Source organism: Hylaeus volcanicus, chromosome 7, assembly GCF_026283585.1.
Source record: "Hylaeus volcanicus isolate JK05 chromosome 7, UHH_iyHylVolc1.0_haploid, whole genome shotgun sequence".
Lineage (NCBI taxonomy): Eukaryota > Metazoa > Arthropoda > Insecta > Hymenoptera > Colletidae > Hylaeus > Hylaeus volcanicus.
The window spans coordinates 21,896,452-21,917,679 of NC_071982.1; the positions used below are offsets into that span (position 1 = coordinate 21,896,452).

At 32.4% G+C, this 21,228-nt stretch overlaps 5 protein-coding genes across 8 annotated transcripts; 4 read left to right on the top strand and 1 right to left on the bottom strand.

The window, feature by feature from the left end:
* The first annotated feature begins 30 nt into the window (after positions 1 to 30).
* Positions 31 to 2,292, top strand: LOC128879732 (ester hydrolase C11orf54 homolog). 2 transcript variants are annotated; one of them, XM_054129151.1, is made up of 7 exons: positions 31 to 152; positions 794 to 896; positions 977 to 1,075; positions 1,138 to 1,316; positions 1,386 to 1,647; positions 1,724 to 1,890; positions 1,985 to 2,292. In XM_054129151.1, the coding sequence occupies exons 2-7, from the start codon at positions 818 to 820 to the stop codon at positions 2,156 to 2,158; spliced, it is 960 nt and encodes a 319-aa protein (XP_053985126.1). In that variant the 5' UTR covers positions 31 to 152; positions 794 to 817; the 3' UTR covers positions 2,159 to 2,292. The 2 variants fall into 2 exon arrangements, with proteins under 2 accessions (XP_053985126.1, XP_053985125.1); XM_054129150.1 differs by lacking the exon at positions 31 to 152 and having other exon boundaries at positions 547 to 896.
* Positions 2,293 to 2,433: 141 nt separating this feature from the next.
* Positions 2,434 to 3,968, top strand: LOC128879731 (solute carrier family 35 member G1-like). The gene is made up of 3 exons (XM_054129149.1): positions 2,434 to 3,097; positions 3,202 to 3,417; positions 3,486 to 3,968. Exons 1-3 carry the CDS (start codon positions 2,780 to 2,782, stop codon positions 3,966 to 3,968), a joined length of 1,017 nt encoding a protein of 338 aa, XP_053985124.1. The 5' UTR covers positions 2,434 to 2,779.
* Positions 3,969 to 7,589: 3,621 nt separating this feature from the next.
* Positions 7,590 to 12,397, bottom strand: LOC128879724 (zinc finger protein 91-like). Of its 3 annotated transcripts, XM_054129139.1 has the most exons (8): positions 12,315 to 12,397; positions 11,000 to 11,363; positions 10,476 to 10,919; positions 10,002 to 10,394; positions 9,750 to 9,872; positions 9,397 to 9,633; positions 9,000 to 9,327; positions 7,590 to 8,918 (listed from the first exon to the last, which is right to left on the bottom strand). In XM_054129139.1, exons 2-8 carry the CDS (start codon positions 11,326 to 11,328, stop codon positions 7,590 to 7,592), a joined length of 3,183 nt encoding a protein of 1,060 aa, XP_053985114.1. In that variant the 5' UTR covers positions 11,329 to 11,363; positions 12,315 to 12,397. The 3 variants fall into 3 exon arrangements, with proteins under 3 accessions (XP_053985114.1, XP_053985112.1, XP_053985113.1); XM_054129137.1 differs by having other exon boundaries at positions 10,002 to 10,919; XM_054129138.1 differs by lacking the exon at positions 12,315 to 12,397 and adding an exon at positions 11,934 to 12,018 and having other exon boundaries at positions 10,002 to 10,919.
* A 364-nt stretch (positions 12,398 to 12,761) lies between these two features.
* LOC128879256 (metacaspase-2-like) lies at positions 12,762 to 15,019 on the top strand. The gene is made up of 5 exons (XM_054128234.1): positions 12,762 to 12,921; positions 13,018 to 13,108; positions 13,180 to 13,260; positions 13,333 to 13,410; positions 13,489 to 15,019. The coding sequence occupies exons 1-5, from the start codon at positions 12,898 to 12,900 to the stop codon at positions 14,691 to 14,693; spliced, it is 1,479 nt and encodes a 492-aa protein (XP_053984209.1). The 5' UTR covers positions 12,762 to 12,897; the 3' UTR covers positions 14,694 to 15,019.
* An 853-nt stretch (positions 15,020 to 15,872) lies between these two features.
* On the top strand, positions 15,873 to 21,174 carry LOC128879159 (ARF GTPase-activating protein GIT1). The gene is made up of 13 exons (XM_054128057.1): positions 15,873 to 16,245; positions 16,656 to 16,789; positions 16,870 to 16,982; positions 17,057 to 17,243; positions 17,314 to 17,444; positions 17,526 to 17,715; positions 17,782 to 17,854; positions 18,282 to 18,479; positions 18,555 to 18,724; positions 19,203 to 19,373; positions 19,444 to 19,623; positions 19,714 to 19,944; positions 20,023 to 21,174. The coding sequence occupies exons 1-13, from the start codon at positions 16,188 to 16,190 to the stop codon at positions 20,218 to 20,220; spliced, it is 2,034 nt and encodes a 677-aa protein (XP_053984032.1). The 5' UTR covers positions 15,873 to 16,187; the 3' UTR covers positions 20,221 to 21,174.
* The last annotated feature ends 54 nt before the right edge of the window (positions 21,175 to 21,228 follow it).

A 21,228-nucleotide genomic window follows, 5' to 3' on the forward strand; every position in this document is an offset into this window, starting at 1 on the left:
GTAATAAATACATTGTGGCGCTATCTTTGAGGAAAATTATGTATTACTTCCAACTGGAAAGTTTTTTACATTAATCAATACTTTTATCATCTTATCACAGACGAGGTACAGGATCCTTTACCTCCTCTGTGATCTAATCTTTACTAGAAATGGTACTGGTCTATTAATTTTTGTATTAATTAATTTAATGGAATAAGGATCTTGTGAGGCTTACGCCTAAAAATCGGTCGGAGATCGATTGATCGGTGTCAGATTCTACTTGACCGCAATTAGTAATCTGACACCTTTTTAGGCAAGGATAGAGCTAGACTTTTCAAGTTTTCATTCAGGACCATACGATATCAGAATTAGGAGATTCATATTTCGATAACTTTATTCTTCTTATGTATGCTCATACCCTGTCGTCCCAGGAATCAGTTACCTGTGTCAATAAAGCAATAACTACTGTTTTAATTTATGACCTCACAAGATCCCTACCAGCGACTATACGTAAAACATTATCACGTATCAACATTATTGCAATCGTAAGTACGTGGTAAAAAGTTATTTCACTCTTACGAAATAAGAGCGCGTATGAACACGCGATTAGATAAAGCGAAGTTGGAATGGTAAAATGATGTATTCTGCTTTCTGCCAGTCTCCTTGTTTCTTTTGAACGATATTGTTCAGCTTTTTAATTGCAAAGAAAATTTACATTGGAACGAAGATATATTGAAACTTCTACGAATTTCACTAGTTGGTATTAAAAATTTTATTTACCATAAAACTAACATTTTTAATTCAAATTTATAAGTGACACTATATTAATACACCAACCATGGCTTCTTTAAACCCAAATGAACTTAACATTGAAAAAAGAGAACTTCATGTACCTTCACTTCATGAAGTAAAAAATGGTAATTCTTGAATAATATAAATTGTAATAGAAATTAACAAGAGAACTGTATAGTATAATGTATATAATCTGTTTTCTTAGTTTTAAAAGAAGGCTTAGTAAAAAATTTTTCTGAAGTCCAAATAGAAGTTGTCGATTGTCCTGATTTAACACAGGAACCTTTCAACCTTGCTGCACCAGGTAATGTTTTAGAAATAGAATATTTTCTTGTTTTAAATTAATGCAATGTATCATGTGTTTAGGATTGGGTGGAAATCCAACATTGTTGGATATTGGTGGTCCACCATTTCTTCTTCCCTCTGTACAAAGAGACAAGTTGTATGACATTAAAGAACTGCTGAATCATTTGCAATATCCAAAAGACTCCCTTGTTATTGGAGCAGGTGCTGGACCATGGCCTTACCTAAATTCCAACTGTGAGGTATACTCATCAGATTACAATTCTGACATATTTCATTTAAACTAATTTGCTGTATAAATGATTTTTCAGCTTATAATGAACATGCTTGTCTCAGCTTCTAATGTGAAAAATGAAACTCGTATTTCATATATTGATAAAACAAACGGAAATAATTTGCTAAAAATTTTACCTAACGATGAAACAAGATTAGCTCTATTAGCCAACTTGTTTGTCAGCGAAGGAAAACCAGGACAAGTTTTAAAAGTTCATGCCAAGAAGCGTACTGGCAATGATGATTTTATTGCATGCATGCGAAATGCACTTGCCCAACATTATGAACATAATTTTGTTGGTAAGCTGATCTTATAGATGATGAATTTAAGTTAGAGCTATGTTCAAACACTGACATTAATTTGTTGTAACTATAGGATTAGGAGGAACATTTTTAATGAGAGATGGAAAAGTTAAACAACATATCATGCCAGATTTCTCTACAACTCCTCTTAAGACGGAAGCACAGTTGAACAATTGGTTGCATTTTTATAACATGTCAACACCTCTTGTAGCTGTTGGCACATTTGTTAATTCTGAACATGTAAGTGTATACGTGATGTTGTATCATAAAATATGTATGATAAATTAATTAAGTGTTGTATGATAAAATAAGTGTATATGCACTATACTTTTAGAATTTGGATTTGCGCGTTCAACACTTCCACAGCTTTTCTAATCATGGAGAAGGTGGTCATTATCATATTGATACAACTCCAGAAACTATTGAATATTTAGGATACTTTAATTTGGGTACTACGTTTTATCGTGTAGATCAACCAACAAGTGCTCTGCAATTTGGAAAGGACTGATCTCTTTTATATGACCATATATATATTTTTGATGATGTTTAAACAAGATATTCAACATAAATAATTGTAATTTAGACTTACACTTATTAATCGTTTAAAATTGATAATAAAAGAGCATTATTTTGGTACTTGTATTAACGTGATTTCGTTAATATTTGCAAAAAAGTAATATACGCCGAGTGCACCACACATCTGCAGTAAGACAGAACTATGCCAACGTGTTTTGAAATCGCATGAGTGACATAACGGTACGATAAATGTAATTCACGTAACAAAAAATTAAAATTCCGATTAACTGTAATCAATTATATAAGAGAACTTGTTTTGATTATGCACATCCGTATCGAATTAGAACACTAAATCTAAAATAAACAAAAGTAAAATGACTTTATTCTGTACTCGTTTATGTCACAATTCATGTTTTATAGTTTTATAGTCAGACTGATCACAATCCGATTGCTTTTATATTTTTCAAATCTTCCTACCGTCATTAATCCCCCCATAAGCTGTTTGACATGCAAAGCTGTATGTTAATTCTACCAGACAGCAGATGGTAGGCAGTAGTATGCCGATATCTTGTTCAGTATAATTGTATATTGTAGCTGTTAAGTTACTCGAACGATGAAGATGAAATTCAGCATCGACTCTACTGCTTCTTATAACAGTATACATCCAGCGTACCATTATACAGAACAATTTGCAAATAATGCTGAAACGTATCAAGAGGGTACCAAGTGGTTTGGCGTATTTCTGGCATTTCTCTCAGGTACATTTTTCACAATTAGTTCCGCGTTAGTTAAAGCAATTCAGAATGTAGACCCTATGATATTACTGGCCATCAGAGCCATTCTGCAAATGTTAGTCATGGCTGGAGCAGCCATTAAAAGTTCCAAAAGTTTATTTGGTCCAAAAGGTCAAAGACTACTCCTAAACTTCCAGGTACGTTTTATTATAAAATTAGTAATAGCGTTATTCGCATAATACGAAGTAGAAATAATTTAAATAAAAAAAGTGATCCTATTAAATTATTTGATCTTTTATAGGGAATAGTAGGAGGTGCGACGCTGTCGCTATTGTATTATAGTTTCCGTAAACTACCCATTGGAGATGCTACGACCATCATATTTAGTTCTCCAGTGATCGTTATTGCGTTATCTTTCATTTTTCTAAAAGAACCATGTGGAATATTACGTGTAACCGTTATGTGTGTACTATTTACTGGTGTTGTGTTTGTTTCTAAGCCACCATTTTTATTTCAGGTAAAGGAATTAACTCTTGGTATAATCTTTCTGAATTAACAATTTTATAAAACATCTCTTTCTTTTAGGTACACAGAACTGAACCATACAATATTATGGGATACGTATGTGCTATCCTAGCAACCTTCTTCACAGCTCTCAACATAGTTGTGATGAGAAAGTGCTCGGAAATCCATTTTTCAACGATAATCTTCAATATATCTTGGTGGTCATTGGTCACGGCTGTATTCTTTTTCTATTTTGTGTCGGAAAATCACGAACAGAGTTTAAAGCTACCAGATGATTGGTTCACTTGGAGTAAAATATTGTTAGTGGCATTTACTGGATTGTGCGGTCAAATTTTAGTGACTAATGCATTAAAAATAGAAGGTGCAGGCAAAGTATCGGTGACTAGATCTTTGGATATCATATTGGCCTATATCGTACAAGTATATTTTTTCGGAGATCAACCGTCGTCAACCAGTATCGTCGGAGCGTTTTTAGTCATAATTTCTGTTATATGTATGGGGTTTGAAAAAGAAATTTATAATGTTTGTGATTTTATTCCCTAGTCAAAGATACAGTATCTTAAATTATTTATCTGTTCTTAACATAAACATAGACAATAATATACACATTTTTATGAACGGTGAAAACACTGTTATTATACTGCTAATATGATTTCAATAATATAATATTTCATGACTTTACATAGTATAAAGTCAAATTATATGCATCTACCATTCATTTATACAATTCTTTTATCGCAGTTTGTACCTCTCATCGATTTTCATTGGTAATAAAAACAAATGAGTAAAGTACTTGATAGAGCAATTCAACAAAAGTATTATATAATATTATGTATATATAATTATAAAGTACACTTCTCTCAAAATTTGTTGTGGTATAGAAGTGACATTTACAAAAATTTCGAATTATATGACTTAATGCATATTTACAGTTGTACATACTATATGTACCTTGAATTATCCGTGACTTTGTGCGGATATAATTAATTGTATCTGTATAATTGCTGATAATTTATTTAAAAAAAAAATACACTACGATTAACAATAAATCACCGTACCATATTCAAGATAATAATATGTACAGTTCTTCCTTTTGTCTACTACATCCCTGACACATACAAACATTGTCCTATCGATGAGATGCTAATTTAGTGCTTATAAGTCTATACATATTCTTAGGACTTAATTTACAACTGAAGTAATACATGTAAGAGTTCTTTTCAAACTGTTTAAAATTTTATCATGCAACACAGTATTATATGCTACACTAACCATTTGTTTAGTTTACTTATATCTTTAAAAAGAAGCCACGGATACTTACATATGAACGATCTTCTTGCAATTGAAAAGAAAAAAATAGAAAAAGATTGTGTACATGTTCTTAATTTTTGTTTCTCTCAAATGTCCCTCAGGATCTCTTTATTTTTACAGTTTTTGGAATTATTGCCACCTGCACTAGCTGCTCTATGCACGCGTTATCTAAAGAAATTTTTTAAACACGCTTGAATAACATTAAAGCTACCGTCAAACGGGAATGTGATCGCGCGTGACACTCAAATAAAAATCATGTATACATAATATATTGATTCTTTGTATCAATTTTTCGACATCTATGTAAATATATATTTACATATATATTTTTACCCAAAAAATTGTTCCTTTACATTGGTCGTATAATTTTTCTGCTCCTAAATATCTTATACTATAATTTTGAAACTGTACAAAGTCCGACTAATACTCTGTCATTTTAGGTGATTTTTAAATACTTCGTTCATAAAGCATCGACATAATTACAAGTATCACGGAAGTAAATAGTCACTCCTCGATTATGTACATAACATACAAAATATGATGCTGTCCTATGAATGGAACTATCGAACGAATTTTTTTTATATTACTCAAATACGTTTATAACAATGTTTCCCTTGAAAACATATTCTTAGTACTAAAATTACCAATTGTATCGATCACTTATTGAATTCCTTTTTTCAACTAATTTCATCAAATAATCAAATAACGGGCACTATGCGCAATTCTTAAAGAGACATCGAAAGTAAGAACATCAAATAATAAAATATATATATATATATATATATATATATATGTATATACATTATCGTTTTTTTTTTTTGCAAAATGCTACAAATAGTATCAGAATTTCTTTTATATTCAAAATATCTCTTGGCTACAAAAATAGGGCACAGATACTGTTTTTGATCAATTGCCACATATAGTGCCATTGAAATATAATTAATCCTCTTTTGGAGTACATCATACATATATATACATATATCACTTTGAAGCTGAGAAAGGTACTACAAAGGTACCGCGCTGGTTCGTTGCATTAAACATAATCAAACTATAGATTATGTTATATATATATATATATATAAGTAACATAAATATTTATATTTAAAATTATTTTTAAACTGAAATTGGCTCAAAATTTTTAAAGATTAGGGTATCTAGTTGTATGACTTTGTTGTTCATTGTATGCAATTCGAAGTATTAAAAAGTTTGTTGAACACGTAAGAAATAAAATATAAAATATCAGCAAAGTAATGAAAACAACAGTTTCAATATAAACGACTATTAATCGTTCATAAAGTATTTAAATGAAAAAATAATGCAATATTAAAAGTTAAACTGAATGATATTAGAATTAAACCCTGAATGCTTGTGTATTATATTTCTTTAATCAAATGAAGATGTAAATGCTGTCTGTCGGTACTGCTATAGTAATATAATGCTATAATATAAGACCTTTAAAAATGAACCTGAACTTATAAGATACTAAGATAGCACCCAAAAAGAATAAATAATGTTATAAGATATTACATATTAACACAATGCAGCATTGTCAATATGTAATGCCATTATATAGGTAATTAGGATTTACAAACAGAATTAAAAAATTTGAACTTTTCATACAGTCAAGATCAGATCTAATTGTGCATAACTTATCAAAGCATAAAATAAATAATTCCAAACTTCAAAACGTTTAAATTTTAATGTTTTTTTCTTCATAAAATTCTACACGTATTATTTCATACAATCTATCATATACAATGCGAAATTTCATTAAATGGTTCCATGACAACTTCATCAAGAACCATTTGGATATGTTAATATAAACAAGGTATACCATAATAATAAGCTTGTTTTTATTACAGAATAAATACTAATGAAACGGCAATAATGTAATCGTGTTCCTTGTGTCACAAAATGTTTAATAATATGATAATTAATCAATATCAATATTTCTATGCAATGTGTACAACGCATAGTTTTTTATAGGGCCAGTGTTATTTGATTTAGAATAAATTGGCGCATTCCAAGTGCCGTTAACTAATTAATTTGTTTTTATTTTGAATATAAATCAAATCATTAAGATGTTGTTTTCCAATTATCCTACACTGATATCTAAATATTGATGTTTGTAAAAAATTAATGTATGAAAAACAACCTTATGTTAGATGGTAATATTGCATACAAATGGTCTATCATAGTAATTCAATGCATTGGTTGTCACATATCTAATTACTTAGGAGCTAAAAGCAAATGTACAAGATAAATTTAATTTTTATAAATGAGTAGTATTATTATAGAACACACCCGCTTTAATATTTAGAATGCTTCAGCATTTTATGTACATAAAGTGCCATTATTTCTTTTTTCTCTTTTATCAATTTTTATCATAAAATTGTGGATAGCAAAAAGAGTGATCTAAGATGTTAATTCTTTGACGAGGGTAACTGGCTTCATACATCGTAAACGTATAAAATATTTGTAACATTTCACATTGTGTCATGATTTAATATGAATTTTGAGCCAAATAGCTTTTTTTGGTAGAAACATGAGTAGTATAAAAAGGATATAACGATATTATGAAATTGAAAACGAGTACATTCGAAAGTTTCTAGGTACTTCTGAATGACGCAATAAACTAAAGACAGCATCAACTTTTAAAATATATGTTAAACACAAAAATCTAGTACACTTCATAGAGCAACAAGTAGAGGACATTTTGGCATAGTAACATAATGCCAATTCGAAGAAATCGGAAAACCTTCATTGACCACGTTAAAATATTGCTTGATAAACAAATATTCTTAAAATAGAACAAATTCGCATACCTCTTTTAATCGCATTGAACAAATTAAATCAAATGTGTATTGGAACATGCACCAATAACTCTGCCCGACTGGAAAATACTGCGGAACACATCTCACAAGTATATTCTACAGCATCTGGTATTATAGTTTCTGGGACAATATCATCAGGTGTTATAACACTATGAACAGACAACATTCGTTGAGGTGTCGATTCAACTTTTATACTAAGTTGTACGTTCCCAGTGCTAACGTTCCCGCTATTATTTACTTCGGCCACATTGGAAAGCATATTTTCTTCTTCGGCCATAACACTCGCTTCGAATGCTATCTCCAAGTTACTTCCATCTACCGAATGTTCCATTAATCTTGCGGTGTCTGTATTCTCAGTATTATTATTGTTTTGTATTTGCTCCTGATCGATATCCATTGGCTCTTGCTTAATTCCAAGCTTCTGTTTTTTCATCTTTTTCAAGACACCCGACTTTTTCCTAGATGTTGAATCCATCTTCTCTTGTTTAATAGCAAGGATATTACCATTGTTATTTCTGTGATTGTTGCTCGGTGGTTTCTGCGCATTAGGTTCCAGCTTTATATTCGTTAATAACATTGGCATCTGAACTTCAGGAGTTTCATCTTGCGGTTTCAGGAATGTTGCAGGTGTCGGTTGAAGTTTTCCTTCGATATGATAACTGACGTTTTTTGTTCTTGGTCTATTTCTTTCCCCACCTGGAAAAATTCCTAACTTATGTTCATTTGGCATCACTTTAGGAGTCCTTGTAACCATAGTTTTAGTTTTTTGTCCTTTTTTTACTCCGTCACTACCTATTTCTACAGGCACTCTTGTTTTTTGCGTGTGAATCATTTTTGGTCTGCCAGGATGACACGAAGCTTGAGCTTCGTTCTTCTTCTCTTCCTTTCTAAGCTTCTTCTTGGAAAGCTTGGACTTGCCTGGATTTAACTTCGAATTACTAACGATTGAATTTATATTCTGTAGAGAGCTCTCAAAGCTTTTAAGAACATTTTGATATCCCTCTTCGACGTTTGACCGATGTTGCTTATTCTTTCTACCAAGTTTTCTTTTCGTGTTATCGTCAGAATCGGAGCCTCCTTCCATCATGTCGTATTGGTCGCTCATACGCAGCATCGTGTTGGTTTCATGAGGTTTAAGTTTGCGTCTTCTTTTATATTTACGTGGTCCAGTTTGCGGTTGACGTCTCAATGCAGTGTTATCGTCACAGTGTTGTACGATGTGCGCAACTATCTCCTCTGATGTTCCATACGCGTCACCACATACTTTACATAGGTACGGGGTAATGCTACCTACGCATTTTGGATCGGGACCTGAATGATGAGCACGCACGTGTTCTCTGAGAACAACCTGAAGGGATTAAAAAGAACAGACATTAAAACAGAATATTCTCAAATGAAACAATAATAAGTTTAACTAAAAGTGCCTTACTCTTTGATTAAAAGCACGAGGACAGATCGCGCATCCATACGGTTTCTCGCCTGTATGAATACGCTCGTGTTTTCTCAAAGTTCCACCATCAGCGAAGGCTTTCCAACAAAATCTACAACCGTATGGTCTCTCTCCAGTGTGAATACGTATGTGAATCTGCTGTGAACTGCGACTTCCAAATGTTTTTCCACATTCCCTACATGGAAAGGAACGTCCGCCCAGATCTTTATTATGCGAATGACGATGGCTAACGAGAGCTCTACCATCGGGGAATTCTTCTCCGCATTCATCACAGGCTACCATCTTATTACGATGTGATACCATGTGTCTAAAATACAATGATGCATATAATAGGTATATCATTTATTTTGAACACAAATAAATTTTTAATGAGTACCTTCGTAATCTAGCTTTGCTGTGAAAACGTTTTCCACACTTTGTACATCCAAAAGTTTTGTCAACATTGTGAACCCATGAATGTTTTAGTAAACTGCGTTTATCTTTACATGTTTTCCCACAGAGAGTACACGTATTTGGTGGCGCATCTTCGGCGTGGTTTTGTCGAACGTGTTCCGCGACTTCAGCGTCGTCGCGACATCTTTCACCGCATAATAAGCACCGACGACTGGGTGATCTGAATAAAGCGCTTCAATTACTTTTAAACAAATTGCTACATACATTAATATGGTTAAATTTCTTAACTTCTTTAGTATTTGTTCATTTCTTTTGTAAATTTTCAACGAATGATACCTTGCATGAAGTTCGGCGTGCGCTAACAATGCTAAAGCCTCTTCGAACCATTCTCCACAGACATTGCAAACGTGATGTTGGTTCAAACCGTCAACCATATCATCTTCTTGTTTGACGTGAATCCTAATATAATAAATATTAATATCACAGTGTTATTAATTTTCCAGTAGATCAATAGAAAGTCGAAACAAAGTGTTAATCATTATTTGTAACTTTAACAAATACAAATAACTTTTCATTAGATAATCTTACTTTTGATGACGTTTAAGTAAATCTAAACGGTGAAAAGGAACACCACAAGTGTTGCAATAGAATTCTCCAAATCTCTCGTCGCCTGTATATGTTGCATCATTGTCATACTCTTCTGTATCCGATTGTACTGTCCCACCGTGTTTGATACGAACATGTTCTCGTAAACTGTTTACATCCCAAAACATGTCACCGCATGATGTGCATTCAAATGGACTGTCACCGCCATGTACGCGCGCATGAGATGCTAATGCTTTTTCCCTTGCAAAGCCAACACCACAGTATTGACATACATATGGTTTTGTTGGATCGGTTATAGGCCATCGTGGTGCTTGAGGTTCAGTTGACACAGGTGATATTTGTTCATTCCATCTTGAGCTCGATGCATAGTTACCACTGCGTGTAGAATTTCTACTAGTCATTTCCTCTAACAGACGCATATCCTCGTCAACATAATCGTAAGATTTAGCGACGTACTTGCCCATTTCCATTTTACTCTCCTCGATATTGCGTTTGGGAATAGCAGAGTTGTTTTTGCGTTTTCTCGGTGCACTCGATTGGACTTTCTTACGTCTACCTTTGGCAGATTCTTCTTCCTCCTGTGCCAATGAGTCATCATCATTCAGATCATCCTCCAGACCATCGCGAGATGGTGCATACGCGTGAATCTTCAAATGATTCATGAGATCGCATTTTCTGGCGTAACGTGCTCCACACAGGTTACAACCATGAGGACGATCAGTCTGATGTGCCACCATATGATTCATTAAATTTGCTTTTTTCCTGAACCTTCGGCTACAGAAGTCACAGGGATACGGTCTCATGTTCGTATAAGAATCTTGGTCAATTGGTAATGGAATTTCCATGTCGTCGTATTCTAACAAGTTATCATGAGCCACTTTTGTATCTGGTATCTCAACCCTTTAAAATATAAAATTAGTTTGTTACTGAAATTATTACAGATGTATTACAGACTAAAATGTACTCTATTTGAAACTTACCCATCTTCAGGACCAGATCTATCCCAAGTATCAGCAATCACTTCCTCTGTGACTTGTATATTTAGGTAATCGTGACCTTGATCTTGTGGTACTATATAAATAGATTCCATATCGCTAGTCTGTGACACCATTAATATCTCTGACTCTGTTGTAGGAGCGACATCAGGTACAGATTCAACCGTTTCCTCCACTGTAACTTCCTCGCAAGCCCCTATCACCTCCTCCTCCGGTGCACCTAGCTCTGCCTCTAAACCGCATATTACTTCCTCGTGGATAACATTTCCTACCTCCTCGACCCATTGCAACGTCAAATCTCCTGTGACATCCATTGTATCGTAATGCAATTACTTGATCACTGAAATCACTGAAATGATAGAAATGTATTTAATTCCCCTCTCATTACCATTTACATTCTTACATCTCTGAATCACTTTGTTTTTCTGATTCATTTGATGTGAATGTATCAAATATGTTAAACTAAATTATATAGATAATCTATGTATGCAATAGGTAGAAATACGAATAGATATAAAATATTTGTTACATGAAGTGTACAGTGACATAATTAAATAAGTAGAATTTATACACTTTAATTGAAGTAGATGATATTTTAATATACATGTAATTTGATGCCCAAATACAAAAAAAGGAATTGTTTACAGTTTCAAAAAACAATCAGAGCAACACTTTAAATCAAAGTAATTATATTTAATACTTTAATACTATATTTATTACTTTAATAATTTAATATTATTCTTAATATTAGATTTCCAGAGATATTCATCAGTTAACGAAACAATTTCAATCGATCTATCAAAATATACATTCGTATCGCTAATAGGAGATGCAATAGCAAAAAGAAATTTCGTATGAATCTCTCATTTGAACAATGTATATCTTAAAATCGAAAATTAAGTATCTGTCAGGTTCTTACGATTCTGTACAAACGTTACCAACAAACTCCTTTAACAACGACCGTTTAAAATGTTGACATCTCATCTAAGGTTATATTATATAGGTTATGACTTTGGAGGTTATAACGAGCGTTTCGAGGCAAAAAATAATTTTGCGTAGGGAAATCAGGCGAAAAAAATGCCGGATGTATCGTCGATGAAAAACAAAGGGTGACCGATCGGGTAACAGTATTTTACATATGATCAAAGCAGTAGCCATAGCCTCTCTACGACAAGCCTCCTTCCATCCAATTACACATTACGAACCATGGCTAAAACGGCACTCGTTCACGCATAGACAGAAATTTTCTACTACTATTCAATATCGATAGAAACAGGCTCGATCACGATGATTTACTTACTGTTAAAATATCTTCTACACAGCTATTAACCTAACCAAAAATACTTTATCGAGATCGAGAACAGCGTCGACCTTCGGTTGTTTTCAAATTGGAGGGGATACGTTTAGAAATAAATTTAACAAAATGGCCGACAGACGTAACTTCGGGGCATAGCCAACTGTAGATAAGAAAGCTACGAAAATATGCTCAATGTGATGTTTTTCCCGAAGCAAATAACCAATCGCCTAAAGAATTTATGTATCGATGTAACAATTCATTAAAATTGTCATTGGTTTATATTTCGATTACATTTGCCCTAAAAATGCATGGTATATAAGCCGTAGATCTGAAATTTTGTATTGGTTTATATTGCGCAGATGCATTGTAAATGCGCCATCTCATGTAACTAAAAACTACCTCTGTCGTCTGCCATCTGTATTCTCTATTATAACATGTTATACTTTATGCTTGTAATCCATCCAACTGCCAAAAATTTGAATTTTGATGCGTGCTTTTCACGCTTACAGTGTATTTACCCATAGCTTTTCCAATAAATATAGAAAGATTTCAATTTTCAAATTTGTTCAGTTAAATCCCAGAAATAATGTACAGTAAATCCAATTCAGCAGTGAGTATAAATTAAACATTTCGATCTGTGATGTAAACAAATGTACATATGTAAACACATTTTTCACATGTCAAATCATCGAGAACATTTTACCAGGGTAAATCTCAGGTTAAACAATCGCAATCGATAAGGAGAACTGACTATTATACTTGTTCAAAATTGACGGAAACTGACACGCACAAAAATGGTAATTTTTATTAAAAAGTTATTTAAATAGAGAAACAATATCGAAAATAAATAATTATTCGTATTCTGTAGATTATGAAAGGACTCAGCCAATTAAGATTGCACAACTGCTAAGAAAGGAAGAAAATTTAAAAACAACTCAAAAAGATAGTGGTTGGTATATACTTGTCTTTGCTTTATGATTTCATAGAAATGGTTTATTTATATATAACAAATCCATTTCAGTACGCAAAAGAGCACAGCCTGAAAGATTAGGTCCACTTTCAAGTGTAAAGAACAAGAAAATAAACAAAGAAAGTGATGGCTAGTATTCAACCATATTTATTAACATATTACATGTATTTAATGTTTATAATACATAATATCCTATGATTTTTACAGGAATTAATGCGAATGGTCAGTCCACATGTTTTGACAAACATGTACGTAGAAATCTCAATTTTAATGAAAATACTGAAAATAACATTCAAGAAAATAATGAAATTAAAAATAAACCGAAAAAATATGCAAGGAATAACTCAACTTGTAAAGGTGTTACCAGTATGAGCAGAAATAGTTTATTATTGCCACCAAATACAATAAAATATAAATATTTACACAGACGCACTACAGTAACAACTAAGTGTTCAAAGATAGATGAGGAATCAAAAGAAGTTGTACCTTCTGTTAAAATAAGCGATGCTCGCATTTTTCCTAGCATGCAAAAAGAAAATCAAAGAATGGAAGTGAACAGCAGTCTTTCGTTAAATAATAAATCACCTGGCAAAGATAATAATCCCACGCAATTTGAATGTATAGAAAGTTTAAGTAATGATTTACAAGGTACAACATTAGTGGAACCTAAAAATGACATTAATAACAGGTGTACTTTATCTGAGATCATCCATGTAGACAGAAGTATGCTTATCCATTTAGAGTGTGAGTTAAATAATTTACTACGTACAGAAGAAGATAAAATATCTAAAATAAAATCGACATTAACTTGTATCCAGAAATTATTATTTGTAAATAATGAGAAAGATGTAAAATGTAATGTTTCCACAGAACAAAATTGTTCTGAACCAGAAGAAGTACCTATCATAATGTTAAATAAAGAAGTTCAAGTAGGAATATGCTGCAAATTGATGCAAAATTCAAAAGAAAATTTAGAAGTACCTCCTTTACATGTTCCAGAAGATTACATACACGAGGTGAAGCCGTTAAGTGCAAACGAATTGAATAAAAATAATGAAAACAATAAGGAAAATCACGAGATAACAAATGAAATAAATGGAACAAATAAAGTAGATGACAGTTTTCTTGATTTAGAAAATCAATTTAATACTATCTATGGAAAATTGACTCAAGATCATAGTACTCAGCCTAAAACACCTACAATTACGAACTGTAAGCAGCAACGTTCTCTCAGGGAGTACATGACTTTAAAGTCAAGTATGAATTTTCTAGAAACTCCAGATGGCAAAAGATTCTGTTCTTTGTATCAAAAAAAAAATATAGATACATCTAATCTTAGTAAATCATATATTTCGAATAAACTGTTGAATGATATTCAGAATTTATGCTCTGATTCTCCAGAACTTGAATAAATTTGATAAAATTCAAATCGAAATACCAAAGGGATTTATAATTATGTACAAATATTTATGCAGATATTAATTTAATATATAGGATGAAGAATTTCTTGTGTCCAACATTTGTAGAATACTATTTAAAATCAAATATGTACTACCAACTAATACAAAATGTAAACGTGTTTGTGTAAAATTAATATATATAAAAATATTTATGTACTTTTACTGAACAAAAATGATCTAAATGTAATAAGATGTTAATCGAGTACCTAATCTTTATACAGTTTTTTAAAATTGAAATTATTGTTAATACTTCATGCAATAAATATACAGTTCTACTATATTCGATTATAGTTACGTGATTTGTCATTTTTTCAACAATATAGAACAAGAATGAAACGCAATTAATACGGTTCGATACGAAAAAAATGTATTAACTTTTAAAATATTTTATTTAATACTGGTCCTAGTAATAGTGGCGCCATCGGTGACGAAACGTCCAAGTTTGTAGTGAAAATATTTTCCACTGTTTCTACTAGTAAGCGCTACCGACACCTTCGAATTAATTTTTTTTTTATTTCACATAAACGCATAATCACTACTATTCTTTGCTTCATAAGACTGCAGTATAGTATCTTAATATATTATTTAAACATTATTATAATAAATATAACAAGAAGTACCGGGACTTGAGTTAGTGGCGCCATCTAGCGGGAACAGCGGGAACTATTTTCACTACAAACTTAGGCGTTTTCCCACCGATGACGCCACTGGTACTACGACCAGTAATATTATTTTATTTAATAAAATATTTTTATAAATGATAAATCAGACATATTTACTTATTATTTTACTGTATCTACTGTTTAGTTCAAGGGTAATAAGAAATCAGAAGGTTTATAAATGTCAGAACTAAATATGACAGAACGAAAAATTAGTTCGGCCTGTTCACCGCTAGATGGCTATACCATTATTACACAAAATGTATGCTTTAACCCTTTGTGGTCGAGTGAGGCTCGACAAATGCATTAAAATCAGAAAATTTGAATTGAAAAAGGTTAAATGAACTAAAATAAATAAATAAACAACATAATTAATAGAAATAAGCCCTTGTCGCCTTTCTGGATGCACCCGATAGGTGTAAAGTAATGTAGGGAAAAGTATATTGTGAATGCGTGTCTGCTAGGATGCTTAATCAATGGTACAACAAGAGTACAACAGAGTATAACAGAAACAGAGTATGTACAACGTATAACACCATCCAACACCATCTCAGGTCTCAGGCTCGCGTGAGATGACTGGATGACTCTGGATGACTCCTGATGACTCCTGTCACGGTCGAATTATTAACGAGTATATAATGACATCGACACCGAGGGTTTACGTTTTACAATTTTGTCTACGACATTCTTGTTCTTAAAACAGGCCGTGCATTATGTCGTATATTGTAAACATTTGATAACTAGTCCGAAAATATTGTGCAGCTTAACGAGATAAAAGGTAGAGAGAATGGCTCGACCGAAGCATAGAATTAACACGGATATATGCGCAGACTGCGGAGCCCTCGGTAAATGCATTCTTCCCTTTCATTATTTATTCGATGTATCGTCTTTCTTATATCTCTTTATCTGCTTATGTTGTTGCATAATAAGATCCCAATAAAAAATAGTTTTTTTAATTGGTTAAAATAACTGAGCAAATCATGTAAAGAAGGTTAATGTTGATTACGTCGTTATAATTTTCACGTCTCACCTTTAGGTATGCTCTATGCGTGCATTAAATAATGTGTATACAGAGAAATTAATCAGATATTAGTAATAAGTAATTTAATTCATTTATCTCAATAAAAGTCAGTGTTTTTAATGTACTCTATTTATATGGTTGGTGTCATTTAATGTATCCCTTTAGATTGCTTACAGTTTTGTATTTAACTGTTAATATTGTATGAAAGTGAAGTTTATAATTATATTTTTTTAGAACCAGGATGGGCTTCATTGAATAGAGCCATTTTGTTATGCGATGATTGTTGTGGCATACATCGTAGTCTTGGCCGTCATATATCCAATATAAAGTCACTTCACAAGAGCATCTGGCATACAAATTTACTCAATGTTAGTAAGCTTGAATAATATCTATAATGTATAACTCAAACAACACTAATTTTACATTTAACTTTGACTATGTTTTGTAGATGGTGCATACATTAAATGATAATGGAGCAAACAGTATTTGGGAACATTCCCTTTTAGATCCTAGTAACTCAAAAATTAGTAGAAGAAAGCCACAAGCTAAAGATCCATTGCAGTTAGTATAATTTCTATCACAATGTAATAGAAGGTAAAACATTTTAATTGTCAGTTCATTTTTGATCTTTTTAGTCCAGTAAAGGATGATTTTATTAGGGCGAAACATCAACATTTAGCCTTTATATTACGTCCAAGTAAGGAGGAATCCTGTAGCGAAGAGGAATTAAGTAGGCAGTTACACAGTAGTGTCCGTACAAGTAATTTAGAAACTTCATTAAGACTGCTTGCACAAGGTGCTAATCCAAATTATTTTTACAAGGTATTTGCGCATAAAGTATTAATAGATAGTTTCGTAGTAGAAATACAAAGTATAATGCATGGTTTTACAGGAGAAAGGTACAACACCTTTACATGTAGCTGCTCGCGCAGGACAAGCTTTGCAGTTAGAACTTTTAATAGCCAATGGTGGGAATCCCAGCATAATTGATTCAAATGGGCAAACACCTGCTGAAATTGCTAAGTATGCATCAATATGCTCCATATTATATGTTACTAATAAAAAAATTGTTCTGACATAATAATGAAAATTTTACTTTTACAGAATGGCAGGGCATGTAGACTTGTCTGAACGTATAGTTGAATGCATGTATGAAGTAACAGACAGACTGACATATTACATATGTTCACGTAAGCCAGATCATGGAATGGATGAACATATAATTATTCCTGAATGTACATTATTATTGGAACAAAGTGACCTATGCTTAGAAGGAAGGAATAGATTACAGTTGGTAGGTACACTAAATTTCGCGTAGTATAATGGTATAAAATATAATATTTGGACTTTCTTTGTTCAGTTACCAAATCATTTGTTGGAAGAATTAGCAATGGACGTATATGACGAAGTAGATCGTCGAGAGAATGAAGAAAGTAAGTAAATAAATAATATCCCTCCACATTAACAGTCACTTCAATTAATAGATTAGCATCTAGAAAGAATACTCTATAGTAATCATATATGATGGACTTAAAGTGTAGTTATTTCTTAAAGAAATACAGGAGTAACTAATTCATTTTGAATAGAGATTTCATATTTATATATATATATATAATTTTGAATCCCCTCTATTATACATTACCAAATTAACATGCATGCTTTTTTTATTGCATCATTTTTAAGGAGAGGTGAGTTGAACAAGCTTTTAGTTTCTGTAACGATTGCTTTTAGCTTTAAGTTATAGTCTGATAATTGTAAATAGAAATATAAATATAGAGAGTATAAAGTCTTTGTAACTAGCATGTTATTTAATAATTTATTTACTACGTTGACAGTTTTAATCTTATGTTCCTTAAATAGTTTGGTTTGCAACTGCATCTTCGCCAGATAGATGTACAGTACCTTTTCTACCAGTTAATCCGCAACTTTCTTCTACGAGAAATCAAGGTAGACAAAAGCTAGCAAGATTTACACCAAAGGAATTCGCTACACTTATTATAGATCTGCTCATTGAAGCTCGTAGAAGACATATGGTTACAAGTAATTCGCCTCTTCAAGGTTTGTCAAAAATAAGAAATATACATTGTATATTGTAGTAATTATAATTATCCAAATATACACACTGATTATTAGATCCAGCTGTTTCTATACATCGTAAAGCACAACTGGGAAAATACGGATCGCAAATGTCTGACGATGAACCATTATACGATAGCGTTGCTTCTGACGACGATTCCGCGTTAACATCGACAGACAATGCAGTGCCTGAGTATTCAACGTTACAGTTTAAAATGGACAACGAGGTGAGTATTAGAGTATTTCGATATGAAGTATGACATATTCTTGCAAACACGAAAAATATAATATAAAATATAATGTGTATTAATGGAAAAAAAAGATGGATGATAAGATACTTATTAGAATAGATAAAATTGTGTGGTAACGTATTAAAGGTACCGGCACTAGTAACGAAAAGAAGAATAAGGAATCGGCTAAGTACATGGCTCTTCTGTAGACAGTGCTACTAGGCAAGTGCACAGGTCTGTTAGTGCATGTGCAGCCATTGCCAGAATTACATAAATTTAAATATCGTACTTTTACTATTAATTATCTGCATTATCTCACCTTTTTACAATTCATACTTTACTAAAATTTGTAACACAGACATGTTAATTATGTGTTTTGTTTCGTAACAATCACGTAGCGTGACTCATAATACCTTTTACTTTATTCTTCGCCTAAAAATAACATCTTACAGGTTGTATTAAAATACTATTGCAGGAAGCCTTTGCACCATTAGCCAAGGGTCTTCCGTCCGTTGTAGAAGTTCTGAAAAAGCAATTAACTCTTTCTGAATCTACCGTCAGAGATCTTCGCGAGCAGATACATACATTGCAGAATACCGTAGAAAAACTTACGCATGAGAATAACGAGTTAAAAAAAATGATTCACGTAAGGAGAATAACCTATACAAAATTGTTTACTTGTTGGTAAATCGAAATCTAACCCGCGAATCTTGTAGATGAAAGAGTCTACTGATGGTATTATCAATGGTCATGTCGGCGGAGAACAAGAACCAGAGTTGGAACCCGTACTGGATATAAAAACATCCCTTAATAGAAGCAATCAGCGACCTGCGTCTATGTATGAAACAAGAGAAGGTTTACGAAAACCCAGCTCGTGGTCAACGACTATATGTCAGGTATCGATATCGAAACCCTTTTATTTATCTCTGTAAATCTTATATAAACAGGCTCCACTTAGTAATTGCGTATGTAAATCTAAAAAATAGACAAAACGAGACCCAGAAACCATGTCTCGCGGCAACACGCAAAGTCTATGGGCATGCGGCGCTCCCAGTCTTCCTCCCAGTGAAGAGGTCACTCGAAGGACTGAACAAGTTACAAGGAGAATTCAAGAACTCTGGATGGCTATGCAAGATCCGAAGCAACGAGAAGCTTTCGTACCTTGCGCGGAAAGAATTCGAGTCGCTGTTGCCGAGCTCACGGCTATATTTCCTCAAGTAAGTCGCGTAAGTCAAGTAATCTTGAGATTTTCATTTTACTATGAATAAGTGTATTCTTAATGGTTTTTGTTATAGAATCCCATCGAAGAAAACATCAGATCTGCTTTACGACAACTAAACGGTAACACAGGTAGGCTCCAAGCAGAATGTTCTGGTCTTCAAAGATGTACCAGCGACGTTGAGCACATGGATCGCTGTCTTCAACAAGTACGTTCGTGTGCTTACGATATTGCCAAAGCAACGAAGCTTCTCGTTACTCAATTTCAAACGTAACAGACTTGAGGGAAAGTATTACAATTTAAATAATTTTCTACGATGTGTATATAATTTGTACAGGCACTTGAGAATCGCAATACTCAGAATCATCACAAACATTCGATAAGTATTCGTTTTACATTACGTTAAAGCACATTGTCTAATATTCTCTTCTTATTTTTATGTAAATAACGGGAATAATTTGAATGCACGAAACATTCGTACGGTCCGGTTTAAAAATACGGAACATGACATTTTTTCAAGATCCCGCTACATATTTACGTAATGTTTAATATTTCATGAAGACTGAATAGCCACGAACCAATGAATTTTTATTAATATGCAATTTAAGTTTATGTATCTGGTTTTATAAACGTAACCATTGCTCGTATAAGCTGGCACGCAATGAAAATTCTAAACGTGGTAATTATTGCTTCCATTCGCGCGATAGGGAAATAAATAATCAGTGCAATACTAATTAAAATTGATTGCATGTCAAATAATTGTTTACGACAATTAAATGTACGGCGAAAAAAAAAATGTATTAATAAAACTATGTTTGTATTAGTGATACGAATGCAATAATACAATGTTTGTAGATAATTAGTTCTATTGGGAAATCGATGTATATTAATTATCCAGCTTATATTAAAGCATAACAAACGAGTGAGATATTCGTCGCCAGTAGAAAGAAAGTATTTTTTCTATTAATTAGTATGTCTATACGCTGTACACAGTAACGCATAATCATTTTAACTGTGGTCTACAAGTGAAATTTTCTTGTTATAATGTTGAAGTTAGAAATATATGTTTCATTGTATAATAAAGTTTAAATACTATGTCATCGTTAATGTACATTTGATAAATTTACTTTTCCGAAAGCTTCTATATATCCAAAGACTAATATTTCATAATTGTATGAAAATAATCTTATGTACATAATAATAATAATAATAATTCAAAATATATACATAGTTATCTAACTGTATTATTTTTTTTCTCATTACTTGACGTTTAAATATTAGT

Excerpts from the sequence above, each read along its gene's own strand:
- LOC128879256 (XM_054128234.1), top strand. The coding sequence starts at position 12,898 with ATGTACAGTAAATCCAATTCAGCA. Across the intron at positions 12,922-13,017 it reads ACAGTAAATCCAATTCAGCA|GGTAAATCTCAGGTTAAACA; the intron begins GTGAGTATAAAT and ends ACATTTTACCAG. Across the intron at positions 13,261-13,332 it reads AACAACTCAAAAAGATAGTG|TACGCAAAAGAGCACAGCCT; the intron begins GTTGGTATATAC and ends AATCCATTTCAG.
- LOC128879732 (XM_054129151.1), top strand. The coding sequence starts at position 818 with ATGGCTTCTTTAAACCCAAATGAACTTAACATTGAAAAAAGAGAACTT. Across the intron at positions 1,076-1,137 it reads TTTCAACCTTGCTGCACCAG|GATTGGGTGGAAATCCAACA; the intron begins GTAATGTTTTAG and ends TCATGTGTTTAG. Across the intron at positions 1,891-1,984 it reads CATTTGTTAATTCTGAACAT|AATTTGGATTTGCGCGTTCA; the intron begins GTAAGTGTATAC and ends CTATACTTTTAG.
- LOC128879159 (XM_054128057.1), top strand. The coding sequence starts at position 16,188 with ATGGCTCGACCGAAGCATAGAATTAACACGGATATATGCGCAGACTGC. Across the intron at positions 17,244-17,313 it reads ATCCAAATTATTTTTACAAG|GAGAAAGGTACAACACCTTT; the intron begins GTATTTGCGCAT and ends ATGGTTTTACAG. Across the intron at positions 18,725-19,202 it reads AGTTTAAAATGGACAACGAG|GAAGCCTTTGCACCATTAGC; the intron begins GTGAGTATTAGA and ends ATACTATTGCAG.
- LOC128879731 (XM_054129149.1), top strand. The coding sequence starts at position 2,780 with ATGAAGATGAAATTCAGCATCGACTCTACTGCTTCTTATAACAGTATA. Across the intron at positions 3,098-3,201 it reads GACTACTCCTAAACTTCCAG|GGAATAGTAGGAGGTGCGAC; the intron begins GTACGTTTTATT and ends GATCTTTTATAG. Across the intron at positions 3,418-3,485 it reads AGCCACCATTTTTATTTCAG|GTACACAGAACTGAACCATA; the intron begins GTAAAGGAATTA and ends TCTTTCTTTTAG.
- LOC128879724 (XM_054129137.1), bottom strand. The coding sequence starts at position 11,328 with ATGGATGTCACAGGAGATTTGACGTTGCAATGGGTCGAGGAGGTAGGA. Across the intron at positions 9,873-10,001 it reads TTACTTAAACGTCATCAAAA|GATTCACGTCAAACAAGAAG; the intron begins GTAAGATTATCT and ends TTATTATATTAG. Across the intron at positions 9,634-9,749 it reads CACGCCGAACTTCATGCAAG|ATCACCCAGTCGTCGGTGCT; the intron begins GTATCATTCGTT and ends CGCTTTATTCAG.